This window comes from Brassica napus, chromosome A2 (genome assembly GCF_020379485.1).
Source record: "Brassica napus cultivar Da-Ae chromosome A2, Da-Ae, whole genome shotgun sequence".
Lineage (NCBI taxonomy): Eukaryota > Viridiplantae > Streptophyta > Magnoliopsida > Brassicales > Brassicaceae > Brassica > Brassica napus.
Window position 1 is genome coordinate 7,795,273 of NC_063435.1, and position 21,669 is coordinate 7,816,941.

At 28.2% G+C, this 21,669-nt stretch overlaps 1 protein-coding gene across 1 annotated transcript; it reads left to right on the top strand.

Annotated features, from left to right (window-relative positions):
• The first annotated feature begins 12,824 nt into the window (after nt 1-12,824).
• Nucleotides 12,825-15,984, top strand: LOC106402982 (protein FLOWERING LOCUS T). Its single transcript, XM_013843803.3, has 4 exons — nt 12,825-13,102; nt 13,907-13,968; nt 15,411-15,451; nt 15,528-15,984. The coding sequence occupies exons 1-4, from the start codon at nt 12,902-12,904 to the stop codon at nt 15,749-15,751; spliced, it is 528 nt and encodes a 175-aa protein (XP_013699257.1). The 5' UTR covers nt 12,825-12,901; the 3' UTR covers nt 15,752-15,984.
• The last annotated feature ends 5,685 nt before the right edge of the window (nt 15,985-21,669 follow it).

The following is a 21,669-nucleotide window of genomic DNA, read 5'->3' on the forward strand; positions in this document are numbered from 1 at the left end:
CTAAGAATTCTGAATTTTATCCTCACGGTGGCACGTGGCTACAAAACAATGTTGTAATGTTTCTCAATTAATATATAAGAGATGCATATGTATATTTTGCTTCCAGTCATTTTTTTCCATGAAAGAACCAAACTTCTAGAGACTGGTTGTCACACGGTAAGAAATCAAGTCAAGAATGGATTTTGGAAACTCTTTCATGTTTCCAACTTTACAGTACTAATCAACATACTCTAAGTAAGGATACTCATCATTGTCTTTTCCAGATGTGTATTTCAAACCTCTTCTTGCCTCCACATATTATTGAATTATTGTATAGTTTAAATTTCTGGTTAAGTCTATTTTATCTTAACCATTTGTTTAATCAATTTGGTTGCATTTTTCTTAAACTGTCTATAACAGCGTTGTACACTATGAAATCATGAGAAATATTCTGTTAAGACAATCTCTTTCTCAATATGTCCGGCCATTGACTCCTCGCGCTGTTGCCGCCGTTTCAGGACTGACTGGCACTTCACCTGCACTGGTACCTACATAGTGTCGGTCGCACATTCAACATAGCGTTCGGACTCATGTGCCTTCCAGGACCAGGGGTCTTCGAGGCTGCTGCGTAAGACCAGCCTTGCGGCGGAAAAAAGATTAGCCGCCCCCATTCCACAGTATAATTTTAGTGAGTTTTGGGAGGCTAGCCTTAACACATCCAAATCTTGAAAAGTCATTGCGGTAGCAGACACTGTCCCAACCTTTTCTGTCACTCCTTTAGTATTGCTTTGGCTTCGTTGTTTGTATCTTGCTGGCGCATAAGCTACCGCAACTAAAAGAAAATGAATGAAGGAAGAAGGCATTAGAAAGACCTGCCACCTTTCTTGTAGATCATCATGTGGTTACCGGATGATGGGAATAACAAGGCAAAAATCTTGATATGAGCACGAAATATCAAAATATGATTTTTTTCTTTATTCGTTATTTCCGTGTCTTTTCGTTGCATCTATACTATTTTTTTTATTAAAATTGACTAGATCACACATCATGTATACTGTACTATTTGTAACGCTCCGACCGTCCACGGCTAATGTACCATCCAAACCCAAACCCGCTCACTCGGCCTGTAGGCTCCACCCCATCTGACAGACAATGTGTTAATTTTTTTAAGGCTCAAAATCATTGTTTATAGACCATGCAATCAACACATGACCTTTCTCCGTGCTTTGGACTCACTCACACAGTAGTTTATAGACCATGCAATCAACACATGACCTTTCTCCGTTCTTTGGATCACTCACACGGTATCACCAATCACTTCTCGTTAGGTCACATATCCTTTCACTACTCCAACTAAAGCACGCTTAACCCTGCAGTTCCAAACGGATGTCTGTCAGAAAAGGTACGTGCACTTTGGTGACATAAGTAGCCAAATCAATTCTCTTAAACCTTTCCACATATACCAGAAATCGGGATGTTACAATTCACCCCTACTCCCAAAGCGCAGCGCTCCCATTGCGAACCATGAGAGGTCTCAAAACGCCTCTCGGGTCAGAACCGAGATGGATAACTAGCTCTGATACCACTTGTAACGCCTCAATAGGCTATGGCTAATGGGGCACTCACGCCCGCTCACTCGGTCTGTGGGTCCATCTCATCCGAAGGATAGTGCGTTAATTTTTCGAAGGCTCGAAATCATTATTTTTTTACCCTGCAATCACCACATGATCTTTTCCCGTGCTTTAGCTTCACGCACACGGTATCATAAATCAGTTTCCGATAGGGGAATCATACTTCCACTATTCCAGCTCAAGCACGCTTAATTAGGAGTTCTAAAGTGATGTGTGACGGAAAAAGTAAATGCATTTTGGTGACATAGACAACCAAATAAATTCTTTAAAATTTTTCCACATATACCAAAAAGCGGGATGTTATAATTTTGTTATTCAAATTGACTACTAGGCATTGATATTTATGAAAGTATTCAACTCACTGTAAGCTTATATATTGAATTTACCAAGCATAGAAAGAACATTATTTGGAAGTAATCCAAATGGGTGACAATTCTTTTGTAGGGTTGTTGTTTCACGGGCATTGGCAAACACAAATTTTTTTACTTGTATCACAATTAAAATATTATTTAAAATCATAATATCATCCCAAAATATTTAATGCTATAATCATTACATTTTTAAACATCTTTTTAAATAAATATTTCCACAAAGATATTAATTGGAATCATATAAAATATTGAATGTACAAAAAATAAATTACAATATCTATACTATTAAAAGGGAAGGAGTTTTAAAAAATCTACCTATGAAAAGTTGTTGGACCCTTTCATTAGACTTAAACTATTTTTTTGGTCTCACCTTTTATGTCTCTAACTATGCAATATTCAATTATCTTATATTTTTCTAACTATGCAATAATCAATTACCTTATATTTCTCTAATTTAGTTTAACAATATATTCTAAATATATATATATTCTAAATATATTGTTATGATGATTTTTGATAAGAATATATTATAGATGCGATTGAAATTTTATATTATTAAAAAAAAAATTAAAAAATTTATAAAAGAATTTATAACATCTATATAAAACTCTTTATTTTTTATCCTATCATTAACTACAATAACTATAAATAATTTAAATAAATCCTATTATTATTTCTCATTTGGTATGATACACTTCTCTAATTATTTTTCTTATTATCATCCAATGTTATTGTTGTTATTCAATAACGTTATATACATCATATATTATGCTCAAAAATGGATATATAATATTTAGATATCAATTATTAAAACAAAAGCATATATCATACAACATATTATATCATGTCATCTAACATTATGTAATTCTAAATATTTACAAAATCAAATTTAATAAAAAACACTTTAGCAAATCATTTGTTAAAACAAAATTATATATATTTACGTTAAATTATTTTTTATTACATTAATATATTAGAAGTTTCATTCATCTCTTAAAATATTATTGATGATTATTTTTTTCCTACCATGTAAACCAAATGTCGGGCCACACTTGATTGCAGGTTTTTTCGAAGTTTGCATGCTTTAAATTAACGAGTTTTCATTAAATCTAAACCAGCTTATGTACAAGTCATCGTGTTTACTTGTTCGACGACGGGTCCAAACTTAATATAAAAGTATTGTTCTCATCTAATTGAAAATAATTTATTTTAAAATAATAGACGCACTGAGTCTGATCAATCCATATAATTTTTTTTTTGAAAAATGTAATCAAACGATTAAAAATATAATTACATAATAATAATTTTTTTTGACATAATAAAATTTTGTAACATAATAATGTATAACAAAACTAAAATACTAATTCATATCATATATTTTTATCAATTGAAAAATAACCCGTGTTTTTAAACGTGGGTCAAAATCTAGTTTGTTTTTTATAACCGTAGGGATTCCAAGAGTTTTTTAAGCCTAAAACTAATTTTAGAAGGCCTTATATTTGGATACGCGAAACTCGTAAACCTGTCTTCTTTTATTCTACTAACTTTTGTCTTTTTCTAAGATACAAGATTTTTAGTTACCTATCTGCAGTATGTTTTGTTGCCTATCTGCAGTATGTTTTTTTTTTTTTTTTTTTTTTTTTGCAGTATGTTTTGTTGCCTATCTGCAGTATGATTTTTCTTCGACTATTTGTGGCATGGCACGTTAACAAGGAAATATGATATTATATTTTTATTATAGTAGAAACCTTATAGTTGACTCTTTTAAGTTTTAAGTAAAATAGAAATAAGTCTATTTTGTAATAGGAATCTAAAAAGGAATCTATATTGAAAAACGAAGAAATAGAAAAGGTGAGGATGATTCAATTTGTTGGGTATTATTCTTAAGTGTGAGCTTTTATATTCTTTCCCACGAGGTTGCCCTCATGCACCCATGGTCATATTTTCAACTGAGATGCCACATCATCCATTCTGTTTTGCTATTGGATATGCCATTTGTATGATATCTAACAGAGAATTTGAATGGAATTATTTCCTCGAAAAAGAAATTGAATGGAGTTTTAATAGAAAATCAGAATACTGCTTATGTCATTCATGACGGCATTTGTAACCGGTTTTGGTGGACCTTTCTAAATTCGTGAGATTGATTTTGTTTTTTTTTCTTCACTTTTTAACAATTTTTATTTTTGAAATAAATCACAAACTTAACATCAACAATTTTAAAACTTATATACAAAGAGTTATTCAAATTCACATGTCTAAATTTCAATGGTGCGACAAAAAGTAATTTAAAACTAGATTGCTGTTGATCCTTAAGTGAAATCAAGATTAAGATATCTGAAAATAATATAGACAACGTGTAAAGATTAATAACCTTACACTGAAAATGTAATGAGATGATAATAATAAGAGAAATAGCAATAAAATCATTGTTTTCAAAAATAGCACAAAGGAGAAGAAAAAAAAAATCTCAAAATAGCATTCAGTAAATTATCAAAATATAAATACATTCCTTTTTATAATTTAATTAATTATATATATATAATGTTTAAAAATGTTTTTAATATGTAAAAATAAATTATTCGCTAATTTATATGTGGGTTTATGATTCAGTGATTAGGTTTTATGGTTTAGTAGTTAGAATGTGAAATTAGGATTAATTTTTATGATGAATGGTAATTTAAATTTTTTATTGATTAAAAGAATGCTATTTTGGAGATTTTCTTACTTATGTGCTATTTTTATTATACAATTTAAAAAGTACGTTTGATGGAGTTTTCCAAAAAAAAAATTGAATTATTTATAATAATTAGCCTTTACTGATTTCATGTTTTATTTTTCTCATTAAAATTTGACTCGTAATTACACTTTAAATCAGCTATCAATAGTAATTCGATTTCTATGAGCACAAAAGTTACGTTTTGTTACAGCCAATTATTTATTTATTCCATTTCTATAATCATTGAAACAAGATGAGGACAACTCGCAACAACTGTTGTTAAAAAAAAGGACAACTCACAACAAAAATAATCGGAATTTGTTCGTTTGGATTTATATTTAATTTTTATTTTACAATAAGGTTCATAATAAGAGAGGATGAGTTGGACGTTTATCAAGAATAATAAGATCTTTCACATTATTGAAAAAGAAAAAGAGAAGATGAAATAAGATAGATACGTTGGTGATAAAGAAGTGACACATCTTCGCCAACATTAGAAGACGATTCCAAAAAAGATTGGATGAATAGCAAGTACAGAGAGGTCTCTACTTGGTTGCGTTCTTTCTATTTTTAGATTCGTTATTTGTACACAACTTCATATTTCCTAATTTTACTCTTCTTTCTCCTCCACCCGAGATACTAAATGGTACAAATTCACAACAACAACAAGAGAAAGATGGATGTTGATATATTCCACATAGGAAAAAATGAGGAAAATAAAAAGTTGAGGGCCGTATTTTATGGACTACTTATAGCCACCAACACCAACTTAGGTTACAAGACACACACACGCCAATTTATTCAGTTGTTCTGGTGATTTTTAGTGTGTCATTTTTGATAGGAACTGCATTGTAAATATGTATACTAATGTAGAGGTTTTTTTGTTCTAAAAATGTTTAAATAAAAATTTCAGATTTCGTTTTATGGACTGTAAAATGTACATTCTACAAAGTGGAAAATGAAATCCACGTTTTTCATTAAATCTACTAAAATTAGAATAAGTGATCTACAGAAATAACAGTAATCTAAAAATATTTGGAATGCGCTTTGCCAATCTTTTTAAAATATGTAGAAGTAGAACCAACAATCTACACATTATTCAGAATCTAAAACATGTAGAAACAAATTTCAAACAGGTTAATTGTATTCTACACAGAGTAGAATGTAGATTCTACGGATAAGTATGAACAGTTCCAAAAATATTGGAAGTGCATTTATGAAAATATTTGGAAAATTGTTGTTACTATTTTTGAAAACTTGATTTTTTATAAACGAAAAACGCCTTCTTCAAACACCTATCTTCCATATCCCCTTGTTTTTTCACAAAATTTCAAAAAACATGTCAAAGTTTCTTCCATGATTCATATATATGCCTATTGTGGTGTATGGAAATTGGTTGCAGCTTCAGGATAGAGTTTTTATGTCGATGAAAAGAAAGGGGGAAGGTTGTTTGCTTTGAAATTTAGCTTCAATTTGGAAGAGTTACAGAGAATTGTTATAGAGGATTTTGGTTTCGAAGAAACGGATGCCGATTTTGAGTTGAGTTATCTACCTATTGGGTTGATCAATACAGCAGGATGTTCGCCGGTGATCGTTGGACACAATCGCCAAGTGGCTAATTTTCTAGAGCTTTTAAGAAAAACCAGTCAACGAGATTGTATGTTACCTATAATCAATAGTTCTTTTACATTTGACAATTTGGAACAAATATTGCTATACATTATTGTCGAATGTTTAGTTGTAATTGTTTAATCAGTTAACTGGTTATTTTCAGTGTGTTTTCAATGTGTCTGAATGATTTTATTGATGATTGATACCAGTAATCATACTATGATAAAAACTGTATGAATTGATTAATATATTTCTATTTTTTTTAATCAAACGGTTATTTAATTATTCAAACATGAGGTATTCTTTATAACTCGACCAAACAGAACAATCCATAAAATAAATCTCTCTATAAAAAGATCCAGGTATTTTCGTTAACAATTCACTGCTGAATTACTCTCCCAAAGTATATGGATTATAGAAAATTTTTTAAAGTTCCCTCCTAGTTTGATATTTATATATTATTGATAATTAATAGAAAGCTTTAGTGATTATATATGTATTACATTCACTATATTAACATATTTATAAGTTGCGTATATATTTAAACAGTTTGTACCTAAATAATAATTTCAACATTTGCTAAGATAATAACTAAAAACTCTAATGGTATATAGTATATTTGAAAGTTTGGAATTAACATTTTAATATAAACACTAGGGTTAAACCCGCCTCACGGGCGGGTAAACAAGTAAGAAACTAATAGAAAACATCTGTGTTCTCCTTCAGCTGTGTTCTATGTTGATTCCACTCCACCGGCTTGGCTTTCCGAATTGGTAGGACCTTTATCTTAGTTTGGCTATTATTGTTGTAAAAAAAAACATCTTAAATTTTAATGTACATTCAAAACTATTTAGTTTACACTTAGTAAACAATAATTCTAACATTCAATATTTCTCTCTTTCCTATACTTTTCTTTTTCAATCCACTATTAAGTTTCCTTTCTCTTTAACATTTACTTTTAAATCTATAGATTTCAAATAATGTGGAAAGTGTTTTTTTTTTACCTTAAATTAGCTTGATAGCCAAAAGCGTTTTTATTAAAAAATTTACATACTTATTGAACTTTTATCAAATAATAAAATTATTCAAACTGATTAGAATATTTTACAAAAATATGATTATTTACTTTTTATCAGTACACTAGTTATAATATTATATCTATTCAATACATTTTGTAAAATGATTTTTGCACATTTGCTATATTATATATACAATTATATGTTATTTACTTAACAGATTTACCAAAATTTTATAATTAAACAAAAAAAATTACTACTGTATTATTTATTTATTAAGCATTCTAGTTTGGAGTTTTTGCAAATATGACTAAAAACTTTAAATTACATTTACACATGACGTGTGTTTTTTTGAAACTTGCATTTGCCAAATTCTCCCAGAAGTTCAAGTTATTCACAAAAATACCATTATTTGTTTTTTCAAAAATGATTATATTACTCTGTCATCCTCATATTCCTCTTTAATTCACAACACATTATCATCAATACATCAGCCACTATGAATAACCAATTTCAAGCTCTAAATGCACCTAAAATCAACATCTACATCTTCATATCTTCATTTTTTACACACACAAACCATTTCTCTTTTACTTTCTTTCTCATTTCATTCCAAAATTTCAAAATTTTATTTTAAAATTTATAAGCTTACTGGAGTTACTCAAATTCATGTTTTTTTGGTTAAGAATGAGCAGATAACTTTCATTAAGATGTTATGTGTGCTTGGAGAAGCTAAACATGACTTCTCTAAAAGTATTCTGGTCAATGCTAGGTTAGTTTTTCAATTAACTATCTTTTTTGTTTATCGTAGAAGACTTCTATTGAAGAATTTTAGATAAGTATGTTAGTTTTGTAATTGACCGAAGTTTTGTAAATATTTGACTTTCATACTGTTACATTAAGTCTTTGCACTGTTGCAAGAAGTCCGCATAGATTATTTTTGTAATTGAAAATTAATAATAAAAAAATTAATATTAACTAGAAGTCTTCTCTTAAAAAGTTAAAACATTGTCAAAAAAGTAACCCATACATACTTCTTGTGATAGTGAGAAGACTACATGTGACTGTAAAAAGCCTTCTATAAAGTCTACTCCAAGAAATAATTCTTATAAGAAAAAGTCAAATATCTCCAAAACTTTGGTTAATTGCAAAACTAACATGTTTATCAAAGAAGACTTCTCTCTTTGATATTTTTAAGAATTTTTCGAATACAAAAGTAATCCAAAATATACAAATGAATACTTCTCAATAAATTTGTTGTAGAGTAGACTTCTTAAGAAATCTTCCTACGTAAATTTGTAATTGCAAAAATGACTTAAATGGAAAACTTATATAGAAGTCTTATGCATCAATAATTATTGAACTTTCATTTTCTTTAAAATTAAGATGACTTTTAATATTTTCTTGTTAATTTGTGTACATCAGTCAATATTGGAGCTTATGAATGAAATTCATAACTTAATTGGTGATAATTATGAAGTTATAAGCATTCATGTTTGATAATATTTCTAGCTAATGAGAGAGTCTGCTGGAAGAAGTCTTCTCTGTTTGTAAAACTTGTGTCTTCAAAAGTATTAAAATGGTTTTTGGTTTTTGATTCTCTAAAAACTATTTTTTTACCAATCAAATCAAGATTTTTCTAAAATAGATTCCTTAAAATTTAGAGAAACTAAATTTTGAGAAAACTACCTCTTTCTACACAAAAACTAAAATCTATGTTGGTTTCTCTTAGCAAACTATCGTTGGTTTTTTTTTCTTTGTTAAAATAGTTGTATATTCATAAAGTAATATCTACATAAATCACCAATTAAAAATACAGAGAAACTATTGAAATAAAAAAATATATCTATTTCTAAACAAAAATAAAATAAAATCTTGGTTTTCATTGGTTTTCTTCAAAACTTGTCCTATGGATTTTCAGTTTTTCTTTGTTCTTACTAAAAATATTACTATATTATGAATAAGTAAAAGAAAAATAAAAAAAATAAAGTATAGATGTATATATATATATATTATATAAATTAATGTTTAAATATAGAATTAAAATTTTAAGTCAAAATTTAAATACAGAATTATATTATTTTGTTTTTTTTTGCTGTTTTTTTATTTTTAAACAAGGTTACGTGTGTTTTGGTAATGATATTTTATATTTTATTATTTCCAGAAAATATATTTTACTTTAAAATATTTTTCGTTTTATTATTTTGAAAGAAAAAGTAAAACTATAAACCAAAATCTAAAATCACCAATCATGTTTTTCAAAAGACTAAAATCTACTGCAAAATCAAAAAACCAAAAACTAAAAACCAAAATCTAAAATCTAGAAACCAAAATCTAAAATCTAGAAACCAAACAAACAGTCATCACCTAAGTACCTTCAAAGACATGATTTATAATGATTTTGTTTTTTCAAAATCGGGTATAAGCATTCAGAAATCGATCTAAACACCCGCTTAATCAATATTTCTGTATAAAGTGTATATTTACCGCCTAACCATTTTTGAACAATATAAAATAGCAAAACAAATATGAGAAAATGCTGCAAATTTTGGGAAAGGGTGGTCACCATAAATTAGGTTGGCAAACTTAGCATACAACAACATTTCGAAAAAATATGCACACGACCAAAAAAGAAGAGACCATTTTACATTCTACTAAAGCTAAAATAAAATATTTACTAAATATACTTACATCAGACTCAAACCAGAGACATGAAAGTTTTTTTTTTTGCTAGACAACCAATTACAACAAGCTGATAGTTTGATTACTCTGATTAACTGATTTGGCGTTAGATAATGATTAAAAAAAAACTCAATACTAAATTAAAAGATTTGAGACTTGTTGAGTTAAGAAAATTCAACAAAAAGAAAGCAAGAAAACTCGTTGATAACTAAAAATATATACGTTTATCGGATAAATCAGAAGACGTAAAATCAAAAGGTTTGGAAAATAAAAGACAAGTGGGGGACAATCCATCTTTCTCCCAGAAGCGAACAACTAATCTTGTCTGCGACTAAACATTCTCTAACATCAGAAAGTCTTCTGGTTCTTATGTAAATTAAATTTAGTGCAATTTTCTGGTTCTTATGTAAAGTCATGCATGTAATTGCACAATTTTCTTATGTAAACTAATCTTGTATGCAATTACATGCATGACTTTTGTATCATTTCATTCTTTTGCCAAAGAGAACTCATTTTTGTTCGCTATCAAAATGTGCTATGTTAGATATACAATATTAAATGCAAAATACTGTTTTAATAATCGATCAACACGTACGGTAAAATCATGTTCAAACGAAACGATGTATCTTGAATAATTTCAGTTTATATGATGCGAAAGTTTGTAAGCAAACAGAATAGTATTATCGAGATATTCTCATGTTACAGATTAAAATATTTTTTTTAATGTTACAGATTAAATACAAATATATCCTACATGCCATGGTCCAATTCTTCTATAGATTAAAAATATATGCTCAATATTATATGATTTTGTAATATTAAATTTGGAAATATAGTGTACCAAGAACATAATGCTACTATAAAATGAAATATTTCAAAACCTGCTATTCAAATTTTAGGAGTAATAACAGGAACGAATAAGATCAATATACACGCGTCATTGAATAAACCCCTCAATTGTTAGGTTATGGTTGTGAATTCATCTTCGAGGAGATCAATAGATGCTCTGATTAGTTGAAATGGACCAATGGTATATATATCCATTGTCAAAAACGTAATCTCCCAAATTAGCAAGTTTGTTCATAGACGCAGGCATCATCTGGTGAGAACAAATGGATGGTTGATATTTCATAATTTATGGATATCAAAATTCAGAAGTGGACATCTTTTTTTTTGTCAACAGAAGTAGACATCAGCTTTTAACTTTTAGTAGTTAAAATAACTTAACAGTAATAATATTTTTTATTTAAAAATATTCTCTGTTTATTGGTTTCAATGGTAGATTGAAATATGATGATATGTTTATTCTTTCTATCTCAAGTCACCTCACAGATAAATATGCCATATGTGTGTCTGCTGCTTTTGCAACTTGGAATCAAGAAGACGAAGTTCGCCAAAAAAAACTTGGAATTAAGAACGCTAAATCACATTTTACAACCTGCTTCTCTCGCTATAAGTCATTATAGGTAACATTCTTAAAAAAAGTCACTATATGTAACGATTATTCCATGTTAAAACATGAATGCTATACCTAAGCACTTTTTAAACGTAAGCTATATATATTGTATTCATATTTTCCGATCACAAATATATTCTACAACAAATAAATGGCCTAAGTGTAATTTCGATTATTATTGAATACCATTTGAAATATACATATCAAAATACTATCAAAACATATTTTCTTTAAAAATAAAATTACGCCACATGTTATATTACTAAGAATGTTCTTTAAATAATTTTAATCAATTCATAAAAGATACTTTACATAATATGTGTTTTAAAATATAAAATAATCACATGTAATAATTATTATATTAATTAGCAAAATTTTCTTATATTAATCATTAATATATATCTTCTTTTATATCTTTATTATTTTTTTTGTCATCCATCTTTATCATTTATTTTAATTTTAAAATCAGAATATCTACATCTTGCATATAATAAAATTTAAATTATGAGAAACAAACAAAAATAAGAAACCATAAGTAAAGTATATTACTTGACTGGCATTCAAATTTAGATGTGTCGATTATCAAGTTTTATAAATGTAAGAAAAATTGAAAAAATGAATTTATTTGGATTATACAAACACTATGAGATGGGTTAAACATGCGGACTACCTAATTTGACTATATATAGCTATAATTTGACTCTCGTGAATATAACTATAATCTTCTAGTTCTCAAAAGTAATAATATATAATATATTTATATACAGTAAATACAATTTATTATAAAATATCGAAAATAAATATAGTTTACCCAATAAAATAACATATATTGTTCCACATAACAATACAATATCACTTCATTTATATCACATATATCTTACAATGGTTATTTTATTAAAGTTAAACATCATAATATTATTTAAAAGTTATGATCACCGATCCGAACTAAGTTGTGCAATACTTCCTCCATATTAAAGGAATGATGTTATATATAGTTTTGTTGAGTATTTTTTTGCACTAATTTGCGAAAAATAACATACTTGTAAAGTATTTAGAGTATATGGTCGAGAGAGGTCTTTTTCTATTGGGTTACAAGTCGGAGACGTAGTTAGTTGAAAGAAATGACTCAAATTTTATTGGCTACCAAGTGGGTGAGATATAATTTGGAATATTATCAGTCTAGCTACTAGAGTGGTGGCTTTGGAAAAATACCACAAACATAAAAAAAAAAAAAGACAATATGTGATGTACATAGAATCAGTTTTAGATTCTCGTACATCACTAGACAAGAAATATATTGTGGTGATGAGTTCACCGACCCGAGCTAATTCAACTCCCAAGACACTATATATATCACTTACTAGTAGAGGGTTAGTTCACAAGAACGAAGAATAAAAAAATTAAATCAGAAACCACCTGTTTGTTTTAGATCAAAGATGTCTTTAAGTAATAGAGATCCTCTTGTGGTAGGGAGAGTTGTAGGAGACGTTCTTGAATGTTTCACAAGATCAATCGATCTAAGGGTTACTTATGGCCAAAGAGAGGTGACAAATGGGTTGGATCTAAGGCCTTCTCAAGTTATCAACAAGCCAAGAGTTGAGATTGGTGGAGAAGACCTAAGGAACTTCTATACTTTGGTTCTTACATTTAAACTCTCTTTTGTCTCATCTCTTCTTCATTTCTTCATTATTCGTCTTCTACTATAACTTGGCCATGCAGACCCATAAGGAGGCCTTAAGATAATATTTCCTTTGTTCTATTTTCTTACGATTTATTGGTTTAACTTCTAGATACCCATGTTAAGAAGTATTTCTTTTTCACTTTTTACCATAAAGTATTATACCCATGAATCATTTCATCAAATACCAAACTAAATGTAAACAAGTTTTTGTTTTTATTAGAACAAACAATTTTATATTCTTTCGCAATTATTATTATTAGAAAAAACCAAGATTCTAAATCCCAGATGTTTTCCTTAGAAACTTTTTGCAAACTCATTCTTTTATTTTGGGTAAGAATCTTGGTTTTTTCTTTGTTCCTCCAAAAATTTAGATTGTATCTTTGTTTCTTTTTAATTCTTCGATGCTTTTAAAAAGGCAAAAAAAAAATATCTGGGTTCGAATATGCAAAATAATAATAATAAAGAAACTCAATGGTCATTCACACAAATATATAATGTTCATTTTATTATCTCTATTGTATGACTGTTTGAATCGGTATATTCAAGTCAGTCTTGTAAATACTCTGCTATACAAGACATATAGCTAGGACCTACCTTTTTCTATTTATCTTTCTTCTTCTTCCTTTTTTGTGTTATCTCGTTTCTCAAACTTCAAAAAGTAACTTCTGCTTTCTTGATAAGTTTGAGAATGATAATCTTATATTTTCATTCTTCTTCGTCTTATTTGTAACGGATTTTAGTGTTCATGGGTTTAATGTAGGTTATGGTGGATCCAGATGTTCCAAGTCCTAGCAATCCTCACCTCCGAGAATATCTTCACTGGTTTGTGCACTAATTCACCTCTTTTATTCAAGTTTTTTTATCCACAAACATGTTTGCTTTAGTTAGATATAAATATATACACTGAACCACACATGCAACATGATATGTATATCAGTTGGAGACTTTGAAAATTTGTAAATCAGTTATAACAAAAGTCAAACATCTTCCGTTTAGTAGACCAGAACATGTATAATCAGGTTTAAGAAAGCGTTTTATCACTTTTTCTTCTAACAAGTCCCATACACCAAGGATAAACTCAAGGGATTTCAAAAGCTTTAGATGTGCATATAAGATATGTATAAATGTTATGAAAACCCTTTTTTTTAAGATATTACATATATATATATATATATTTTTTTTTTTCTTAACAGAGCTACACAATGATTCTATTAAGTATATAGGACGTGACTTATACTAAGATTTGGTTTTCCACTTTAAAGTTGTTTGTATGAACATTCTTAGCCTGATGACATATCTTTATGACTCGAAGTGAGTAGGACTAGGTCTTCTGTTCAATCACAGCTACTACACAACACATCTCGTTTTTTTTTTTTTTTTTTTTTTTTTTTTTTTTTTTTTTTTTTCACATCTCGTTTTTAGTCTCAGCTTATATATATATATATATATATATATATATATATATATATATATATGTTTTAATACATAGTCTCACTTTTATATATGCATGCACAATATAAAACTTTCAAAGACTCGATTTAAATGTTGATGCATGTTTTGGAGTCACTTAGAGCAGCTCCATTAGTAGTATCAAAACAAGCATCTCATAAATACCAAGGATTACAAAAACAAAAAGTTGGAGAGATAAAGAAGAGAACTATCTCTGCACAGATGTTTTTAGAAAAGGATCAAGCCAAATGTCCATGTTTGAATGGTTCAAATTAAATCTCCAAATTATAAATTAAGTTTTCAACAAAACTACAATATAATATTAATATAAAACCTGACAGATACTTATTTGGAGATAGAGGGGGTGATTGGTTGGGTTGTAGGAAGTGACTTTAGCTTTAATTTCCATCTACAACCTTAAATACTACCAATCATGATTTATCTTAGTTTTTAAAGTTACAACCCAAAACCTAAAGCTACAGCAAAAACAGACAAAAAATGGTTGTAAAAATCTTATTTTCTAAAGCCTCATCCTTTTAGCTGTAGGAAATTTTAAAGCTACAACCCTTAAAGCTAAATCAAAAAATTCTACAGACTAAATTCTAAAGTAAATTTTCTATAGTTACAGTCCAACCAATCACCCCCATTGTCCAATAATGTTGCTCTTACACCGGAAATCTATTAGTTTAAAATTACAATAAAACCAAGGATCTCATTAGCACCAATAGTCTATTGATTACGTTATTATCATTTTAAAAAAAACTTTATGTTTATGTGCAATATCTTAGAAAATTATATGGGTACACTTATTACAGGTTGGTGACTGATATCCCAGCGACAACTGGAACAAACTTTGGTGAGTTTTATTCTATAGATTGATCGCTAGACAGTCGATAGAACGAATTCACATGTGTTTGATGTTGTATTTACAGGCAATGAGATTGTGTCTTACGAGAGTCCAAGGCCCAACTCGGGTATTCATCGTATCGTGCTCGTATTGTTCCGACAGCTCGGTAGGCAAACAGTGTATGAACCAGGATGGCGCCAACAATTCAACACTCGTGAGTTTGCTTCCCTATACAATCTCGGCCTTCCCGTGGCTGCGGTTTTCTACAATTGTCAGAGGGAGAGTGGCTGCGGAGGACGAAGAAGTTAGATGAGCCTCTTCTTCTTTTAATAACTTGATATTGCACACTCATAATGAGATTTATGCATCTATAGTCTTATAAGAAGCCTTTTACGATACGAGCAATGAACGGTGATAATAAATATAGTAGTTTTATATGTATTAAATAAATCCGAGGGGGGGGGGGGAGTGTTTTTATTTATATGGTGTGTGATGCAATATTTTATATCATTCTACATGAAATAAAAGTGTTATATATAGCATGTTACGTATGTAGTATTCATTTTGATGCAACAGTATCTTAAGATTCGGAAAAGATGGACTATGAATACAGTAGTGGCATTGGAATCTGCTTTTTGTTCTACTTTTGAGTTCATCATGATGATCACATAATACACTTTTTAGCTAGCCAATCATCATATTTATAACAATAAACTTGTTGGAGAATATTTGTTTGGTTTCTAAGTAAAGGCTCAAAAGATTGGTATGGGCTTAATCCAAATACATTTACAAAAATGTTACATTTTTATTTGAGAAAGAAAACGAAGGTTGAAAAATATTATTTAATCAAAAATTATAGTAAAAATATATCTTAAAATGTTTTATTTCAAAGTAATTTATTTTAAATAAATTTGAAAATATAAAAAAAAACTTTTTGTTTAATAATAACAAATTATAGTCATTACAAATTAAACTAATTCAAGATAAAGAAGTAAATTTTAAAGAACATATTCTAAAACTTAATTAGTACCATCATTTTAGAAATTGTATGGCTTACTTAATCTTCTAATACAACAACAAATAAAGATTCAATAATTTTATTTCTTAATAGTAACGATTAATATAATGTTTTTATGGGAGTGATTGGTTGGGGCTATAGATGTTCTAGACAGTCAAAATTTAGTCTAGAGTCATATATGTTAACCAATTGAGCTTTTCTTTCTTTAAAAAATTCACAGCAAAAAATTCTCTACAAAATTAAAATATGGTTGTATAAAACTTTATTTCGAGAGCAAAAAATAGTGTTTTACAAAGCTACATCAAAATAATCTACATCAAATAAATCTACAATTTAAATTCTACAGCCAAAAACATAAAGCTGCAGTTCATTTCAATCACTCCCTATAACGTCTAACCAACTCAAGCTACTTTTTCTCACATTAAATCGAGTATTTTTCACATCATTCAAATCAAGAATTTTAAGAAAAAATATATAAATAAATAAAATAACAATAAATAAACGTGCAAAATGAAAAGTAATCCGTGTTTTACGTATTTAACTCAAGGATTGCAGTATTTTTTTGAAATAATATACATACTATTATAATCAAAATAGAAAATATTGAACAAATATATATATATATAAGACAATTACGTTTTCGTGAATCTGTTTAATGATAAGATATACTTATGACATTTAAGAAGAAAATAAAAATAAAAATTTAATGTTACAAGAGTACATTTACTTTTGTAAATACTCATCAAAACTTAAAATGTTTATATAATATTCCTTTGTTTATTTACTTGTTTGTGGGGTAGACTAACTCATAATATTTGAAATATGACAAAAAAATCAAATGTCTTGTAACTGCTTTCTTTAATTATTAAAACAACAGCCTTGCCAGAATCTTAGAGCATCAGCATTGACGAAGGTTCTAAATCAAAGTTTTTCATAAAATTATATTAGTATAATTTGTCTTAATGATTAAATTTTAATACAGAAAAAATCAGGCCAATAGTAGTGTGACAGAACTAAGCTGAGTCTCTCTGCTTTTTTCTTAGTACCTCAGGCAAAAGACATCTCTTCTGTTATTTCTTCTTCTCTCATGCTTTTTGATTTGTTTTATTATTTTTATTACAAGAATTTTGTTGAGATACGTAGGGAAGCGGGTGTCCTTAGGGCATGATTAACTCCGATCTCTTAGCTGGAGTTCTTAACTCATGATTTAACACATTTTTTTTACACTTTTCGGCTAAGAAACGGCTCTTATATCTCTTATTTAAGAAACGGTTATTAGCTTTTCTTAGTTAAAATTTAAGAAAAACTAAGAACCGTATCTTAACTGAAGCTAAAAACTCCAGTTAAGAGACTGTGGTTAATCATGGTCTTAGAACATCTTTGGTGGTTAAAAATATAAACAATGAATTTGATTTTATCAATTTGTTTTAAATAAACTAAACCACTAATTAATAGACATGTGGCAGTAGAATTTGTGACAATAGATGAGTCTTTTCCAGAAGGTACCATCTCCTTTTTCTCTTCTTCTATCTTCTTTTATTTTATTTGGGAAGAAACCTATCTATAGACTACCATTGCTGGTGGCCTTATGCTCCTAAACATCCATGCTAATCCAAACCAGAAATAGTAACATATGAATAATTTGCATCCCAAAAAGCTGGAAGCGACTTGGTTTAGAAAAGCAAAGTAATTTACGGGTAAAAAGCAATAGACGATGTTCAACAAAAAAAGAAAAGAAAAGGAGAGGGTGGCATGATTTTTTGAAAAAGAAACGGGATAAAAGAAGAGAATATTGTCATAAAGAAAGATTGATTGTAGTTCGATTGGTGCACAAGTTCCACCTCTTGGGACTTGGTCATTCGCATGTGATAACTATACTCAATAGTCAATAACAACTCACAATGTCAGAAAAAAAGACCACTTGTCCATTTTCGTAAGATTTTCTCCGTCATAGTCTTGTCAAACCAATCAATACACTCCTCGTGTATGCAGTGGCGGACCCTGTGTCATGTGACCCAACATTCTCAATAGTCAATAACAACTCACAATGTCAGAAAAAAAGACCACTTGTCCATTTTCGTAAGATTTTCTCCGTCATAGTCTTGTCAAACCAATCAATACACTCCTCGTGTATGCAGTGGCGGACCCTGTGTCATGTGACCCACCATTCTCCACCTCTTGGGACTTGGTCATTCGCATGTGATAACTATACTCAATAGTCAATAACAACTCACAATGTCAGAAAAAAAGACCACTTGTCCATTTTCGTAAGATTTTCTCCGTCATAGTCTTGTCAAACCAATCAATACACTCCTCGTGTATGCAGTGGCGGACCCTGTGTCATGTGACCCACCATTCTCCAACATGGGTCCGCCTCTGCGTGTATGTTATGTCCACCGAGGTATTTTTACAGGTTTGAAAAGGTTATAATGTAATGCCTCGACTGCTTTTGTTGGTGGGTTCGTAAAGTTTTAGGCTACGTCCATCAAAAAGTTTAGATCAAATTGATCATGAAAATCAAACAGAACACATACAAATCAATTGAATTATGCAAAACAAATATAGATCAAATAAATTATGCAGAACAAATATATATTTAACTAATTTACCAACTCATCATGTTTGACTGAATGTTAAAAATATTAATTATAATTAAACAATGCATGCATATGTTATAATTTTTTTTTTGAAAACAGTTCGCTTTTTTTACTGAATATTATTAAACATAAGTCTAACTTATTTGTAACATTAAACTTTCATATTACATTGAAATATAGCTGATTCCAAACATACTTTGATTTGTAGAATTCATTTGAATGAATGTAGATATACAAGATAACCTAAAAATATAAAAAGATTAACTAAACAAAATATAAAAATGCAGCATATGTTATGATACATGTGTTAGAGCAAAAAAATATATAGACCCGGATTTAACCATTTTATTATCAAAAAAAAAAATTATTGTGTAAAAATATGAAGTGATTATAAAATAATTTTTACTTTATAAATATATTCAAATAAAATTTAGTTATTAAATAACATGCATCAATTTATTAAATTAATTTATATGAAAATATTATAACATAGGTTTGGATTGGTTTGGCACCTGTCTAAAAATGTTTTAACGGAACAAAATAAAACGACATCGTTTGATATTTGCTAAAAAAAGTATAAAATTCACGTCTATGATGAATTGAATCCAAGACCAAACTTATACGGGAGAATTCTAATTTTATTATAAATTGATACTCTTTTTAAATTTATCTTTAAAGGATAATTATTTTCATAAATAGCTTAAGTTAGTGATTAAAAAACTAAACTAAACGTCCTTAATCATTTATAAATGTTTAAATTACTTATAGAAGTTTATAAACTCAATCCACCCCTTAAATACCCTAAAAAATAATCATCAAACCCTAAACACAAAGGTTAAATTTTTTTCATTAATTGTTTTAAGTGATATTCAACTTATGGCATGGCAATCAATTTCTAAACTTATATCTCAGCAACATTCAACCACTATGATACTTCAACTTTTAACATTTCCTTTTCGTAATAATTATAATACATAATTCGAGAAGCAAACCCATCAACTCGTCTTCGGCTCCGAATGGAAAAAGTAGAGCAAGCATTGCGGATCTAGCGTATTAAATGGATCGTACGGATCGAGAGTGGATCAATCGGTCCAAAACATATGTTAGAATGGTAAAAGTGGATAAAAAGCGGTTCAAAATACTGTCAAAATTTAAAATAATACTCCATCTGTTCCTGAAAGAAGAATTTTCTAGAGTATTCACGTATATTAAGGAAACAATTATTTTTTTACAACTGAATTTATTATTTATTTTACTATACATTTTCCAATAAATGTCAACCAATAGTATTCAACTAATTCAAATATTTTCAATTAATGTTTCTTAAAAGTATACAACTTTTCAACATTAACTACTAAAAGTATCTTAAAATTTTAGAAAATCTATCATTTTGAAACAAAAAAATAAATCTATAAAATCCTACTTTCAAGAGCAGATGGAGTATATATAATTTAATATTTATTTTTATTATTAGAAATTATTTATTTTAATATGTAATACATAATTCAATAAATATAATTTTATTTAAAATATAATATAAAATTAATTTAAACATATATATAACTATTTCAAGATTTAAATAAAATAGAGTTGTTATTTTAAAAATTTATTTATAAAATGGGATACATATAAAACTATATTCAAAATATAACATAAAAATAAATTTAATACATATATAATTGTTAAAGCTTTTAGCTTTAAAATTAATCAAACATGAATAATTTTTAAATATTTTAAAAAATTCCAAACAATAAAATAACACATTTTAAAAATACAATATAATATAAAATAAGAATATATATATATATATATATATATATATATATATATAATTTAAATAAAAATAATTTTTTTATTTAAATTAAAAAGAAATTACATATTGTTAAAAATAAATTATGATGTTAATTAAACATACACATGGTAAATATGGTGTAAATACAAGACTAAATGTTGTTTTTAATGAAATAAGTTTTTCAAGATAAAAAAAGTATAATATTATGTTTGCATATATTTCAAAATTAAATTATCACAAAAATATGAAAAAGAACTTCAAAACTAAAAAGTGGTTTACAAATAAAATAGGATGGAACAGTCCTTTTGACATGTATATTAAAATTAAGTGGTTTTTCCACTTTTTCTTAGAAAAAGATAAAAATATTAAAGGTTCCTCCACTTTTTCCGATTCATTTGCAAAGTTTCATGAATTTCACATTAGATGCTATGCTTTGGTGTAAGAACCACATTTTATTTCACTTTCCATTCATTTCTTCTTCGTTATCAAACATGAAAATGATTGTTCGAGATTATTTTCAGATCTGATTCATAATTTGTCTTCTATCCACCCAACCAATTTGTTCAGATGCTGAGAGAAGCAAGCAATTTGTTAAAATTCTTTTAAGTCTTTTTTAACAAGATTGTGGGACAATCATCATTGATTATTGGATTAGAGTCTGATTTTTTTTTGGTTTTTCCTTGATGGGTTTCCTAAAGAAGCTAGGCATTTTGGAGTGGGTGGAACAGTCTCTCGCGACAGAGATAAACAAATGTATTACTCTTTTTAATAAAATTTTCTTTTTCACCGCATGTGGAGACGCTACCGACGTCCTTAGCAC